The following is a 16,370-nucleotide window of genomic DNA, read 5'->3' on the forward strand; positions in this document are numbered from 1 at the left end:
ACATCTCGAAAAACTACAGAATTCTTCAACAAGAAGAATATTCAGGTACTCCCCTGGCCAGGCAACTCACCCGACATCAACCCCATTGAGAACTTGTGGTCAATTTGCAAAAGAAGAATGCAAAAAATTGATTGTTCTACAAAGGAGAAGATGATTTCTGCCCTCATTGGTGTATGGTCTCGCGATGAAGAAATGAAGAATATTTGTGGTAAATTAGTGGAATCCATGCCAAATCGTCTCAGAGCTGTTATTAGGAACAAGGGAGGTCACATAGATTACTGAGGTATGTCTTAGATCCTTTTTTTTTTATCCCGTTTGAGTGTTTTTGCATAAGTAATTACGTTGTTCGGATTAATTTGCACGCTACTGTGTATACTCGTATTTTAGAAATAGTGTGTTTTATTCATCAACATAGATTCCTTCAAAACAAATAACCTATCATGAGTATAACACCAGAACATTCCAAAACATACATTTGAATTACCACACAGTTACGAGAAGTTTTAACAGCATATCACATGGAGGCAGTAATTTATAAAATAAACTTCCACAAAATACCAAAGAACTTAAACATCGGAAAATTAGCAAAAAGAGGTAAGGAACACTTTATTAACACATGAAATTTTGCACAAATGAATACCGGTATCTAAACATAACATTATAGTAATTAGTTCGTTGTCTTCTTGATACTCCCCTTGATCATTTTATATTCCAGGTAGGGTTAAACAGGGGTACTGAATATATATCACAGTCGTAAAGATTACTGTTTTTATGTTTGAAGATAGATTGTAGTTTTTACTTGTTAAAGTCGTGCAATTACAATTTACTATAAAGCTCACCAAAAACATTGATCTTAGTTATTTTTAACGTGATCAACACATTTATTCCACTTGTCTTTGCCATATTCTGCGAAAGGACGGCGACAGAATCATTCCATTACATTAAGTTGGATTTTTGTTACATAAAATCCAAAAATCCAATTGAAAAAACTGGAGACAACTGATTAAACACTTTAGTTTGGCTCTTAAGTAAATGAAACCAATCAAAGCAATAAATGCTTATTTTTAAAACACTGTTGGGTTTTGAAGATAAATAATTTTTATAATGTTTATGTAAATGCGCTATGTGACAGACCACGAGCAGTCAGACATAAACCTTTAACAACTGATAATGTCTTATAGACTCATTCTATTACCATAGTGTTTTTTGCAATATAAAGTACCGGTATAAAGTATTTAGACGATTTCGTATACTAGAACTACCCATTTATCTTTTCAAGGAAGGAAGTTATCGTTGATTCATTTTCTACTTCAAAAAACATATTTTCCCACATACAATACATAAAACAAACCTCAATTAAGAAGTCTTACATATGTTATATGGCTGCGACTAAAACATATTAAAATTCTGCAAACAATATTCTTCAACATGCTTTTTTCCTTATTAGAATCTCACTACTACTTTTCGAGTTATTATTACGTATTAAAAATGCGAAAATATTCTTTTGATTGAACGTTTACGTGAGTAACGCCTTCTGCCGTCATTCGTTGACAATTAGGAAAGAGGAGCTGAATAGTATATTGTGTCACTCTTTAAGATTGACGCATGTGCAGACCAACGCAGTTTTGTAAGTTGATGAACTAATATAACTAGAAGCTAACTGCTTTGTTTAATACCGTAACAAATACCACCATATGCATAGGTTCCAAAGTGTATTGAGATTAATTCCATGAAGTATTTCCACAAAACTATTATAGACAGAATAAACTTTAAACAAAGATGTTACAAAATCAACTATATATATAGACACACACACAAATTGATGGTGTTGTAATATTGATATATAAACAAGAATGTTTGATTGTTATGTCTTTTGATGATTGTTACAATTATGATATGGAATACAGTTTGTATGAAAAAGTTGTAATATTATTACAGTAATTTCAATATAAACTATTACAAAACGTGGTGGCAGAGGTGGAGTGTTTGTTATCATAGTATTCTTAATATTAATTCTCTTCATTTGAGTTTCGTTTAATTCTACTGAGATTATTGGCCCTTCAGTAATCAGTTAAGGCCATTGAGACTCTTAGCTACGATAGAGATACGGCTAACAAATGGAAAAATTTCGAAGGATCATTCTTAACTTTTATGGCTGCATACTTTCAACGTGATACCAATAATGATGAAAAGAAGATTGCTATGTTACATCATGAAGATGTTTCAGACCTGATGAATGTCTTTGATTCCCTTCCCCTGTCAGGGGAACTGACAAATTTGATACAGTTTTAAATCATTTTGATTAACATTTTGTTCCTGTTACCAATGTAACATATGAGAGGTTCGATTTTTATACAAGAGAACAACTTTTAGTCGAATCCTATGAGTACATGTGTGTATTACGGACTTGGAATAAATCGTGTAATTTTGGAACCTTGTATGAGGAAATGGTACGTGATATTTTTGTTTCATGCATCTTAGATAAATCTCTGCAGAAAGATCTTCTTTGTGTATCTCAGCTTGATGTTAATAAGGATATTCTGAACTGCAGGGCTCGACCCGTGGCTAGTCAACAGCTGCAGAACATTGCTCAAGAGATTAAGCAAGAACCTCTGTCTGAATCGCTGATGGATACTATTTGAAGAAAGGTGAAAAGTGGAAATTCTAAGAATAAACTCTTACAGAAAATTAATTGCAATTATTGTGAATATGAATATCAACATGGTTGTTTTCCTGTTTACTGAAAAATATATAGTAAATGTTCGAGAAGAAATTCTTTTGCAGATGTAAAACAGATGAGAAGAAAAATTTTGTTAAGGTATTCAAATCGGATGGTGGTAAGGTGAAAAGTGATGTAAGTTTTGAAGTTAATACAGTTTCTGATAAAATTTATACTAGGGATTCACAAATTCACACAGTGCTTAAGATTGATATACAGTTAGTGTATATATAAACATTCAGAGGTTGACAATGAAAGTAGGTACTAGTGTGGAATGTTATCTGCCTCATTTTGATCGTAATTTCCAATACTGGTGAATACATTTTAACATGTTGTTGTTTAATCAACTGTTCGAAGACAGGTCTGAACCCCACAAGTAATACCAACATGGCACCATTTATGAAGCAACTGGGACAGGAGATAATGGGGTCAGATTGCCAATTCCTTTCCCCCTCCATTGCATAGAGTATTACATTATTCAGACTTCAGATACATACTAACAATAAATTATTCTTCCTCTGACACATATCGTCAAGTGAGATGTGATGCCTGATAATAGATGTACATATCAGCCACAACATCAATCAAAGGAAAGTACGTGTATTATAATTCAGAATTCAGATTTTCCTTTGTTAACTAAACTGTTTATTATACATACATCATGTTGTCTTCAATATTTATTGTTTTTTAACATAAAGATTTGAAAAGGCCAAAATGTTGGTCTCATATTATATAATACTTCAGTACGTGCATGATTTGAATAAATATTGTTCACAAGCATAAGAATACGATAAGTCAAAGACTGAACAACTCAATAATTATTATTAGTACTCATCTGACGTATCGGAATTACAATATCAGTTACATAGAAATTAGTTTTTCCAACATATTTGCACTTAAAATGGCTTATTACACCTGTGTGAAATTCCGAAACCGGAAATAGTGGCCCACAAACATCACAATTATAGTGCTTCTCGGCTGTTTTTTCTCATTAGGTTACGAAAATTTCATTCCAAAATGTATCTCACAACTGAATTCCTTTTCGTTTCAATATACGAGTGCATATATCTTTTCCAGTTACTAGATTCTGAAACATTCTTTCTCAATATATCACAAATGAATGGCTTTCCGCATTCTTGTACGATTGCATGAAATTTTTAGACCACGTAGTTGCGAAAACGTATTTCAACGTACATCAAAACTTCCTTCTATATCAGGGTTTCTTTCTTGTGTGTATGAGTGTATGATATTTCAGACTATGAGATTACGAAACTCTCCTTCCAAATACATCACAAGTGAATGGCTTCTCGGCCGTGTGTACCACTTAGTTGCGAAAATTTATTTCAACGTACATCAAAACTTCCTTCTATATCAAGGTTTCTTGCTGGTGTGTATGATATTTCAGACTATGAGATTACGAAACTCTCCTTCCAAATACATCACAAGTGAATGGCTTCTCGGCCGTGTGTACGAATACATGCATTTAAGACTAGCAGAGTATGAAATTTTCTTTCCCCATATATAAGAACTGAATGAATGGTTTCTCGTCTGTTTGTACATGTTCATGCGTTCTCGCATGAATAGATTGCGAAAATTTCTTTGTACATTCGTCACAACGGAAGGGCTTCCCGGTCGTGTGTACGAGAGCATGGCTTATTATAACTACTGAGGTTCGAAAATTTCTTTCCACATATATCACAACTTAATGGCTTCTTGCCTGTGTGTACACGTTTATGAGTTCTCAAACGAATTGATTGCGAAAATTTCTTTCCGCATGTCACAACTGAACGGCTTCTCACCTGTGTACACGTAAATGCTTTTTCAGGTTATGAAAAATTCTTTCCATATATCACAACAGAATGGCTTCTCGGCCGTGTGTACGAAAACAAGCCTTTTAAGACTACTAGGGTCCCAAAATTTATTTCCACATACATCATAACTGAATAGCTTCTCGCCTGTGTGTACACGTTCATGCGTTCTCAAAAGATTAAATTCGGAAAATTTATATCCACGTATGTCACAACTGAATGGCTTCTCGCCTGTGTATACACGTAAATGCTTTTTCAGATCACAAGATACCTAAAATTTCTTTCCACATATATTACAACTGCACGGCTTCTCGCCTGTGTGTACACGTAAATGTTTTTTCAGATCACTAGATTCCGTAATTTCTCTCCACATACATCACAACCGAATGAGTTGTTGCTTCCGTGTACTTGTGCATGTCTCTTAAGGTGACGCAACTGCAAACAATCCTTTCCACAAACATTGCAAATGAACTGTCACTAAGAACATGGTTCTTGTGCCCTACCGCGTCGAAAATCCACTTTCCACGAACATTGCACTTCAATTCTTTCCCATATGTCTGCTGCCACTCATCTTGAGCAATACTACCGCCGGAAGCTGGTACTCCAATGCTGTGAAGAAAGAAGGGCACACGGAAATAACAATCAAGGTCCATTTTATAAAGTTTCGGGAAAAACGAATTTTAAAGTTTAAGCACTTAATACCTAGTTATGTATTTAATAAAAATTGACGTAATGGAATGTAAAGAACGACGATTTATTATTAGATATTTCGTTCTAAATTTGGATGGTAACAATAGAAAATGCAATATGAACAATATGTAAACTTCCAAAATAAAAACGATCAAGATCCAAATAGGAAACTTCGAGGTACATGGGATACAACGTCCATTATAGTGAAACATCACTTCTAACTCAAACATTTAATTAGTTTTGACCGTTTTATGTATAATTTCAAAAATTTTAACTTTGTTCAACAACAATGTGACTTTTATTTCTAATTTTAACCACACACCCGTCAACAATGGGTATTCCACTCAACACAGCAACACAGTAGTCGTTATTGTACTCCACCGAACGACGACAATGACAATTCACGTGTATTATTGAGAAGGACAACAATATACTCCTAAAATCAACTAATGTTCAGAAAGCACTATGTACAAAACAAAACTGTCAGTTCTCAGTTCGTTCGCCTTGCCTAGTTCTTCTAGCTCACGCACTCAAGTTCACTGTACGTCGAACCTAAGCCTTCCACATACAGTTCACTGCACTTTGAATCCAAGACTTCCAGATATAGTTCAGTGCACTTCGAACCCAAGCCCTCCAGACGCGGTCTCATGAACGTCGAACTCACGACCTCCGTGTACGTTGCACTCGCCTGAATACTGCCACAGTTACAGACTCTCTCAAGCTCACTGCACGTCGATCTCAGGTTGACCTTGCTCCAAGACTTTAAGACTAACTAGCTAACGCTCTCGCAGCTGACTAATTGCCTTCTCCGAAGACTAACCCGAACTCAGGTCCACCTCGCTCGCTGCCCAAGGCTGGCTCACTCTCTCGCTACTGATTCACACTAGACTGGCGTCCGCAACTGACGGTGTTATTTATTTACCACGATTGTCTAGAATGTCCTGCGTCGCGTAGCTTCTAGACCTCCAAAACAATCGATCTCCAGATGTTTCCTTCTTCCGCTCAGTCACAGTCGCTTTTCTTCCCTCTCTCTCCCCGCCGCGATTAGCGTCTCATAGTTTCCCTTACCCTCGCCCTCTACCGCGCCACATCCCCGACGAAGCTCGAATAACGTCTCCTTCTGCCGGACGCGCGCGCGACTTCCGAGCCAACCAGACATGAGCAAAATGTTCCAGACGGGTGCCACATTGCTCCCTTCTTAGGACTGTTCGTTCCGGACAGTCTCTTGGTAGGTCGCCGGACGGTCCAACGTTTGGGTCCTCCAACTGTTCCCTCCTTATGGTGGTGTTATCCCATCCTGGGCTTGGCTGGGCGGCGATTACTCGTACTTCGTGGGCGCCATCTTGCTCTTCTACTTGATCCTCCAAGAGGAGCCCGCTGGCCATGGGTTGGTCTTTGGCGTCCATCAGGAACACTTCATTCTGACCAAAACGGAGTATACGGCGCCGGACGTCCACTGTCGCATCGAGTAACCGCATGGCGTCGAGTCCCAGGACGACGTCTTCAGTGATGTTGGCGACGAACAATCACATCTCCATTCTCCTCTTCCCCAAGGTCAGATCCAGGAAGATCTCTCTCTCTGAATTGGCAAGCTTTCGCCTGAAGTATTACGTAGCTCGTATCGGCGCAGCGGCGTCCTCCCAGGTAGGCCACGCACGATCTTTGGCCTGGCAATAGTGAGCGACACCCTGGTGTCTACCAGTACTCTGCATGGACGGCCTCTTATCCATCCGTCAGCAATCAGCCCATCGTCGGACCTTCTGTTGACTGTCTTCAAGATCAACCAAGGGAATGGTGATGACGGCGCAGTCGTGCCCCTCCTAGCATCGGCTTCCTCTCTCTCCTGACTGTAGCCAGGTCGGTCGCAGTCCCTCCTCAAGTGTCTCGGTCTACCGTAGGACCAGCTGGTGGGCGCCCGTCGTCTCCGTTGCTCAGGTGACTTCTGTTGGTTCCTCTCGACGTCGGTCACCTCTCTCTCCTGCCTGTGGCCAGGTCGGTCGCAATCCTTTCTTAAGTGTCCTGGGCTGTCCCAGGACCAGGAGGCACTCGTTTCCGTCGCTCGTGTGGCTTCGATTGGCTTCCCTCAACATCGGCCGCCGTGACGCTCCTAATCCGGTACTGTTTCGAGACGTTCGCCGTCAACTTGCCCGCCTCCACCCCGAGGGCCGCCGCCAGAGCGTTGTCGACTGCGCGATGCTCAGTCAAGAGTAGTTGTCTAATCTTGGGGTCTCGAACTTCGCTGTCGAAGTTGTAGGCCGCCTCTCCAGCGACGAAGTTAGGAGGTAGAGCCCTGAGGGCCTTATGGGCCAGTTGTTCTACCGCCATAGGGTATTATTGTAGGGACTCGCCTGACTATTGGACCCTCGTTTTCAGTTGGGTCCTAAATGCTGCCGCAAGTTGATGGTCACCATAACGCCCTCCAGTGCCTTTCATTATCTCTGTGGCTGTCCCATCTTCTGGAACGCTGTGAAGTATCTCCGACGCCTGTCTCTGAAGCGCGGCCAGCAGCTGAGTAGTTTTTTCTGCCGGTGTCCACAGATTATGCTCTGCGATAGACTCAATATCGAAATATTGCCCAGGACGTCGTACCGTCGAACTTCGGCGTTTTGACGTTCGAATGTCCGGCTGGAGGCGTTGATTACACAGGGTCCGTATATGGGGTCCTTAATTCTGTTGCCGCTTTTTCCATGGCTGTCGAACCTCTTCAGCAACTATTTCTTCCTGTTCTCTAGCCTGGCGATCCACTAATTTTCTAGATTTCCTCAGCATGCTGATCTATTAACGCGAGTATTTGGTTGTTTTCTTCAGCATGCTTGTCCAGAAATTCACTCGTCTGCTCTTGTCGACGCTCGAGAGTGCGAATTTTGCCGTCGAAATGACCTACGTACACTCTTAGCTCAGCCACTACTGTCTTTACAGTTGCGAAATTCTCTTTTAGTTTGTCGAAATCGGCTTTAAGTTCATCTTTCACGATGGTAACAATTCCATCCACGTGGACCGAAACGCTACAAATTTGCATAGCGACGTCATTTTTAATGTCTGTTTTCACTTCACCTATGTCTTTTCACTTCACTAATATCGTTCATGTCTGCCATTACTTCAGTTATGTCGTTTTTCAGTTCCGAGATGGCTTGCAGGATCTGTTGTAGGTTCTCCATTATGTCCACAATATCCCACTCCTGACACCAGTGTAACTACTTTTGTTTAACAACAATGTGACTTTTATTTCTAACTTTAACCAGACACCCGTCAACGATGGGTATTCTACTCAACACAGCAACACAGTAGTCGTTATTGCACTCCACCGAACGGCGACAATGACAATTCACGTGTATTATTGAGAAGGACAACAATATACTCCTAAAATCAACTAATGTTCAGAAAGCACTATGCACAAAACAAAACTGTCAGTACTCACTTCACAGTTCGTTCGCTTTGGCTAGTTCTAGCTCACTCACTCAAGTTCACTGTACGTCGAACCCAAGCCTTCCACATACAGTTCACTGCACTTTGAACCCAAGACTTCCAGATATAGTTCACTACACATCCAACTCGAGGCTTCCAGACACGGTTCCCTGCACGTCGAACCCAGCCCTCCAGATACGGTTTCTTGCACGTCGAACCCAAGATCTCTGGGTACGTTGCACTCGCCTGGATATTGCCACAGTTACAGACTCACTCAAGTTCACTGCACGTCGATCTCAGGTTGACCTTGCTCCAAGACTTTAAGACTAACTAGCTAACTCTCTCGTAGCTGACTGACTGCTCCGAAGACTAACTCGAACTCAGGTCCACCTCGGTCGCTGCCCAAGACTGGCTCACTCTCTCGCTACTGATTCACACTAGACTGGCGTCCGGAACTCATGGTGTTATTTATTTACCAGGATTGTCTAGAATGTTCTGCGTCGCGTAGCTTCTAGTTCTCCACAACAATCGGTCTCCAGACGTTTCCTTCTTCTGCTCAATCGCAGTCGCTTTTCTTCCCTCTCCCTCCGCACCACAGCTAGCGTATCGTAGTTTCTCTTCCCCTCGCCCTGTACCGTGCCACAGCGCCCGCCGAAGTTCGAGTCTCGTCTCCCTGCGCCCTCCCTTCTGCCGGACGCGCGCGCGACTCCCTAGCCAATCAGACACGAGGAGAATGTTCCAGAAGGGTGTTACAATAATATAATTCTTCTTTTCCTTTCACTGGTCTTGTATCGCGGGACTGCAGAACTGCGTCTTTATTTCGAAGTCATTGAATGTTGCCGTTTTGAAATAAAATATCATGATATTTTCAACTCTTTCGCATTGCTCTTCTTCTGATTTCTTTTGAGTGGTTTGAAATATAATTAAAATAATAAAATGACTATTATAGACTAATTTGGGTGTTTAATAGCATTTCAAATTAAAATGCGATAAATAAAATTAAAGATAAAATAATTTTTACAAATAAAATAGAAACTCACTATATAGTTTTCGTATCGTCCGCTTGATGTTTAACAGGAATACCTTTTTAATATCTTATTTTACATTGTAGATTGCATTGGACTTCTAGTCGAAAGGGCTTTCTTTTTGCAGTAATTATTCAGAAATTCTCCTCATCCATTAAGTACTTCTTCTATCTTGCAGTCAACTATGAAGACTGCTTGAAGTTTCTTCCTAGAATTATCACTCTCAAGTCACTAGTCATCAGGAAACTCGCTTCTTATCTTCTGGTTTATAAATTCCATATTATTATTGCACTTGAGGTACGAATGCCCTCGTCTTGGAAAATTTTGCCGAGAGACAATAAAATTTCTTGATTATATGTACTAAGAAATGGAAAAATCGGATCACACTAAAATTTTTTATTTTGTCCTCAACAGGATTCACAGAACACGTTGAATTCACGCACAGAGTCAGGCAGAATTTCAAAACAGAAATACCACAACATTAAGCATATTTCATCAGGCGCTTTGTTCGAGACCGTTTCATCATATGTACAAAATACAGATTTCTCAGTAGAAAGTGTATGGACTGAGCAAAAAAAAAAAAAACTATAGTTGCCTGTGGTAAGATGCTTCACTTGTTGAAATTTTAGGAATCGGAAGATTCTTCTGCTAATCCATACAAATTGCTTCCTCAATCATAGACTTTCTGGATTTCAAACGTATCCAAACATTCAGAACACTTTACCTCATACAGAGTATCTCCTTTCTTCTTATGTAGTTCATTTTGAGTCGTTGTGAGAAGTGGTTTTTGTCTATTCAAATTGTGTATGTGAGTTGCATCTTTATCGTTGTTCATTTCTAATTCAAGTTGAGATATATTGGTTCTAAATTTATCGCAAATACATGCGTCATTTCTGTAATACCCAAAACTTATATTGTACTAATTCACAAAATCAATGGATATTTCTTGTATGACCTCAGAGTATTTACAATGATAAGGCCTGTCACATGAGCATTCTGTGTAGCATAGTAAGCCATTAGATTTCATTGCCTCATTAATCTACTCCTTTCTATAGGTAAAACATACTGAGAACATCTCAATCCTGAACACTTAAACAAGCGTCTCTTGTAATGTGACTCATGGTCTGTATTCTTTTCGATGAGTTAGAAGTACATCAAAAAAATTATTTTCGTTGTACTCTCATCTGCATACCTATATTCTCTATTATTTCTGATGCCTCCATTTCACTTATGGCTTATTTTAAGGCAACATCCAGAGCAACTAATACAAGCCTGAAAGAATGGCCATGAAACAGGCTGCAAATAAGACCTTGTTTACTTTAGTGCGAAAAATAATCATTGCATTCTTACTCAGCAGTGGAAAAGTAACGAAATTATTGTTCATGTCACTTTACATAAACTGCCGGAAAGCCAGCAACACAAAGCTGCAGAATTATACAGCAAAACAAGGAGGAAAAGCAGAGTAGAAAAATGGACCTTGATTATTCTTCCACAGAAGTGACTGGAGCTTGATCGTTCTTCTGAAGTACACGAAAACTTTAACGCTCATTTTTGAGGACCATGATCGTTTTAACAGAAAACTAGCTAAACCAGATGATATTACTCCCTTTCCACTATAAGATGGCATTATTAACTGAATTTCGATTTTTGATGGAGCTTGATCGTTTTTCCCGTGTACCCTAATTGCTTGGTTTGTAGTTCGAATAATACACACAAAAGCAAAATAAGTCAACAAAAACAAACCTATAGCCCACATAAATATATTATATAACGTAATTTGAAAGTAATGCCGACAAATATTTGGATGCATAAAAACCTACTCAGGCTTAATCTTATAAAAAAGCTTTTTGAATTAGTTATTTTACGAGACTTTATCAACTGCTATCGTTATCCCGCGTTTGAGTGAGATGAAGAGGTGCTAGCATGGTGAAAATATATTAGAGGTGTGGCACAGGCTATGAGTGTTTCCGTTCAGTCTGTGCATGGCGTCACCTTTACTGCAGGCCACACAACACAATCAACATGGTAAGATTGCTGAAGGTTAGATCAGCGTCCATCGATTTAAATGAAAATCGTACCTAGTTTGCGTGTTCATTAAATGTTTACAGTATATACTATGGTAATAGGCCCTACCTTGAAAGGAAACATAATAAAATTATAATCTATACTTAATAAATTCAAGTTTCAAGAAACAATTTCATCCATGATGAATCTTTCGTACCTACACTACTTTTAGCACTTCAATATAAATAATTGATTAAATGGCGATCTTACTCGTGTCAATTATGTATGCATGTGCGGCTTACAGCTGTTTCGGTGCTACTTGACACCATCCTCAGAGCCTTCTGTGTCTCGGAATCATCTCAACTTCACTGCCTGTTCTGTGGGTGCGTTCGTGTGATGAAGAGTTGAGTCAAATAGTGTGTGTGTTCTGAAATTGATCTGTGTGTTAAGTATTTGATTTGGGTGTGTTTTAGTGTGTCTGTTTATTTCATATTGTTCTAGTGTGTTGAGTTTTTGGTTTTTGGGTTCTATGTGTAGGATTTCCATGTCTGTTATTGTATGTGTGGTTGGCATTAGTTATGTGTTCGGCATATGTAGATCTATTGTGTCCTCTGGTTATTGCTTTAATATGTTCTTTGTATCGAGTTTGGAATGATCTGCCTGTGTGTCCAATGTAGAAACTGTCGCAACTATTGCATGTGAACTTGTATATGCCTGTGTGGTTGTATTTATTTGTTTGTGTTGTTTGTGTGTTGAGATGTCTTTGTAGTGTGTTTTATGTCCTGTATGCTATGTTGTATTTCTGTTTTCTGAATGAGGATGCGATTTTGTGTGTGTTTTTGTTTTCGTATGTTAGTGTGATTTATTTCTTGTGTTCTTGTGTTTGTGTTGTTTTTGTGTTTGTTGAGTTTTTGTTTTGTCTTCCTTATGATGTTTTCTATTATGTTTGGGTTGTAACCATTTTCTTGTGCTATGTATTTGATTGTGTTCACTTCTTCATTGTAGTGTTGTTGGCTCATGGGTATGTTGAGTAATCTGTGTACCATTCCTGAATGCAGCAAGTTTGTGTTGTGTGGGGTGATTAGATGTGTTGTGTATCTGTGTGGTGGTGGTGGTGGATGGTTTTCTGTGTGTTTTGAAGGTGTGTTTGTTGTCAACTTTTGTTATGGCGATGTCTAGGAAATTTATGGAGTTATTGTTTTCAAGTTCCAGTGTGTATTGGAGTTTTGGGTGTATTTTGATTATGTATTGGTGTAGTTTGTATATTTGTCGTTTGTTTCCTTTGTATAGTATGAGTATGTCGTCTATGTATCTGTGCCAGTATATTATGTTGTCTGCATATTTGTTGTGGTCATTGTTGAGTATGTATGTTTGTTCTATGTTGTGTAAAAATATCTCTGCTAGTATACTGTACTAGATATTGGTGATCCCATTGGGAGTCCTTCTGTTTGGGTGTAGTATTTGTTGTTGTGTGTGAAATAGTTTTGCTTTGTTATGATATCTGTGATTTGGATGATTTCTTCGATGTGTTCTTGTGGTGTGTTGTTGTCTATGAGCATTTGCTTTAGTATCTGTAATGTGTCTTGTATCAGTATGTTAGTGTATAAGTTAGTGATATCGAATGATGCTAGTGTTGCACTGTGTGGAATGTGTTGTTTTGTTTTGTTGACTAGGTCTATAGTGTTTTTTATTGTTGTCTGTTTTCTGAATTTTATGTTTTTTTCTGATGATTTTGTCCATGTGTGTGGCTAGTTTGTGTGCTGGTGCCTGTTTGTAGTTGATTAGAGGCTTGATTGGTATTTTTTCTTTATGTACGGTATGTTGGGTAGTGCATTGAGTTTAGGTGCTGCTGGTTTGATGGGTTTGAGTTGTTGTTTCATATTGTGCGGTATTACCGGTACGTGTTTGTTTTTGTTAATTGTGTTTTTTATTGTGTTGTGGTATTGTGTGGTGGGATCTTTTTCAAGTTCTGTGATGTTGTTTTGTTTAAAGTATGTTTCTATTTTGTTGTGTAGGTTTTATATGTATAGTAGTACTGTGCAATTGCTTTTGTCTGCTTTGGTGAAAATGACGCTATGTTGTAATATGTTGTACGTAATACAGCACAATATGAAACAACTATGTTTTTTTCACATTAACGATAATTATATGAAATTATTCGATACTTATAGATTAATGCAATTAAAATAAGTATATATAATATTTAGTACTCACCATTGTGTTTTATTCATCATCAATGTTTTGTGTGCACTGTACAATCACCACTTTTCACAAATTCTATCGAGTGATTAATAAAGTCGCGGATGTATCCTTCATTATGTAAATCTTGATATGATTTCCACCCGTCTGTATTATCTTAGTACCGTACCAGGTAGAATGAAATATTTTATTAATGAAATCAGTGTAGTTTTGTCTCTAGAATTAACCCTTATTAAACACTTTTTTGACGATATTTCTATTCCCCCAAACACCCATATATGTTGAAGTTCGTTTCTTAAGAAACTTGATCTACTTCTACTGTTTGTCCTGGTCCACCGGTAGGAATGAATTATTTGTCGTTATTACGTAACAAACTTCTCTACAAAAACCGAAGTAATCACATACAGTTACTATGTTAGTTTCGCTGCTAGTTATTTCTAAAGTTATTCCATGAATCCAACAATATATTAAATCCATGTTCTGTAAAATTGGAAGTTTACAATCTTCAAACCAAGTATTTTTTTGTGATAGCAGTCTTTTTCTTACACTTACTGCACTGTAGTTCGAAAGGAAAATTTACTTTTGACAATGGTTTGTGAGTTTTTACTGTCATTTGTTTTTCACAATGGACACAATTTTTCGATTCTTCTGATGGAAGTAAGTTATATTGGCTACAAAACTCAATACTGGTACTTTGTTGTACACTTTGAAGCGATATAATATTTATCCATGTCAAGGTATGTGGTGTATTTTCTTCAGGCTGCACTGTTCCACTACTATTCGCTTCCACGCCCGAAATGATGTCTGCACAGAATAACTAAGAATTTATAATTTTTTAACCTATTTAAATCAGAGACCGTTCTGATTTAAATTACAGTGACTGTAATTTAAATATACGTATACCGTCATTTGTTGTTCTCTTTATAGACTATTATCATAGAAATATTCGTTCTACAGATATTTGATTTTGACCACTGATTTGAACTTGTCAACTTAGCTTAATAGCTAAGGTGTTGGACAAATAGTAAGATGTTGAATCCGAGCCTCTGCAATGGTGAATAAATAAATTGAATCGGTCATTGCAGAAAGGGGATAAGTCATAAAATCTTACTTTCGAGATAATCAATAAAAACTGTTTTATTCTTCCAATACTGGAGTAATCATTGTAAATATTTTTTCTTACTTTGTTTATGAATAGTGAAGTATAACACATCATGTTAGACATTTGACATCTCAAACACTTTTGTTTAAAGTTGTTTAATCGAACCATGACTTATCCCCTTTCTGCAAGGAATTGTTAAATATAGAACAAAAAATATATAATTTACAAGTTTAGGCTCATGTAATATTTGAAATCAAACTAAATATTAATAATTACAATGATAACGATGTTTTTGTGTGTAATTACTACATTACTGTCACCATTTACATAATTATTTTTTTTTCATTTTAATCATTATTCCTACTACAGAAATGTACCAATATGTGATTTTATATCACAGTTTTAAATCAAGACTCTGCTTTCAAACTAATACTTAAAAACTGCATATACGAGAGCACAATAAAAATACACTAAAGTACTACACAAAATCATTTGTTTCAATTGTTATAGAGTGTATTGTTAGACGTTGGAAGCCACGTCATTTGTAGATTCCTTGTCACAATGTGGCCAGTTCAGGATCTCTTCGTAAAAGAAAGTGTGATCGAATGGAATGTATTGCCTCACTTTCGATACGTCTCCAAGCTTTTTTTCGTATTAATGGGAATTTTCCCAATGTATGCTTTTGTGTAGACATTACTATGCGTCCAGAACCTGGTTTTTTTCATACAGAATCTTTGTTTCCTCATTTCACTACCAATGAACAAACTGGCAGTCACACATCCTGGATCATCTTTAGAGTAAACAAATTCACTGAATTGTGCTGAAGAAAACATATTATTTTTCCCTTTTTTCCTCAGTGTGTCTAATGAGCAGGTGGTTTTCTTGTAATACTCTGGCCACCAGTATTTAAAATTCAAAATATCATCAGTAGTAACTGATTATACAGAAAATCTGTTGTTTGTGTTTGCCTGGTGGATCAAGGTATTGTATTGGTCAGGCACATATACCCTGTCTGTCTTTCTTAGTTTGCGCTTCACTACACCAAAGTTGCGGTCACAGGGAAGAAATGAATGGCCTCGTTGTGAAAAATAATGAATGATTTTGTTAAATGTACCCATTTGGGTCAGTGCAAGTAACAATCGAATTAAGGTATGATTTTTATTTTGCCCTCCACAGTTATCAGAGAAAAGATACAATTCCTTGACTGAAGAAGGGATGTTATTTTCAATGTAGTTCAGAAGGAACACACTTCATTTGAAGATTTGTGGCCTATACCTTCATGATAGGAATAGAAGTGCGCCGTATGGTCTTTGAAATTGTGAATGTTGAAAACTGATGACCCAAAGTTGCGTCTAAACAAACAAAGAGTAGTTTCTTGTCCACATTGTTCTCCTGTCGTACGGACTGCTACAGAGTTC

The 16,370-nt window shown here is 37.9% G+C and overlaps 1 protein-coding gene across 1 annotated transcript in view; it reads right to left on the reverse strand.

The window, feature by feature from the left end:
• Window positions 1–1,912: 1,912 nt before the first annotated feature.
• LOC138705953 (zinc finger protein 98-like) overlaps window positions 1,913–16,370 on the reverse strand; it is an 83,250-nt gene continuing 68,792 nt past the window's right edge. The window contains exon 5 of the mRNA XM_069834765.1: window positions 1,913–5,136. Coding sequence (XP_069690866.1) covers window positions 4,875–5,136 — 262 coding nt within the window. The 3' untranslated portion in view covers window positions 1,913–4,874. The remainder of the gene's footprint in view (window positions 5,137–16,370) is intronic.

This window comes from Periplaneta americana, chromosome 9 (assembly GCF_040183065.1).
Source record: "Periplaneta americana isolate PAMFEO1 chromosome 9, P.americana_PAMFEO1_priV1, whole genome shotgun sequence".
Classification (NCBI taxonomy): Eukaryota; Metazoa; Arthropoda; class Insecta; order Blattodea; family Blattidae; genus Periplaneta; species Periplaneta americana.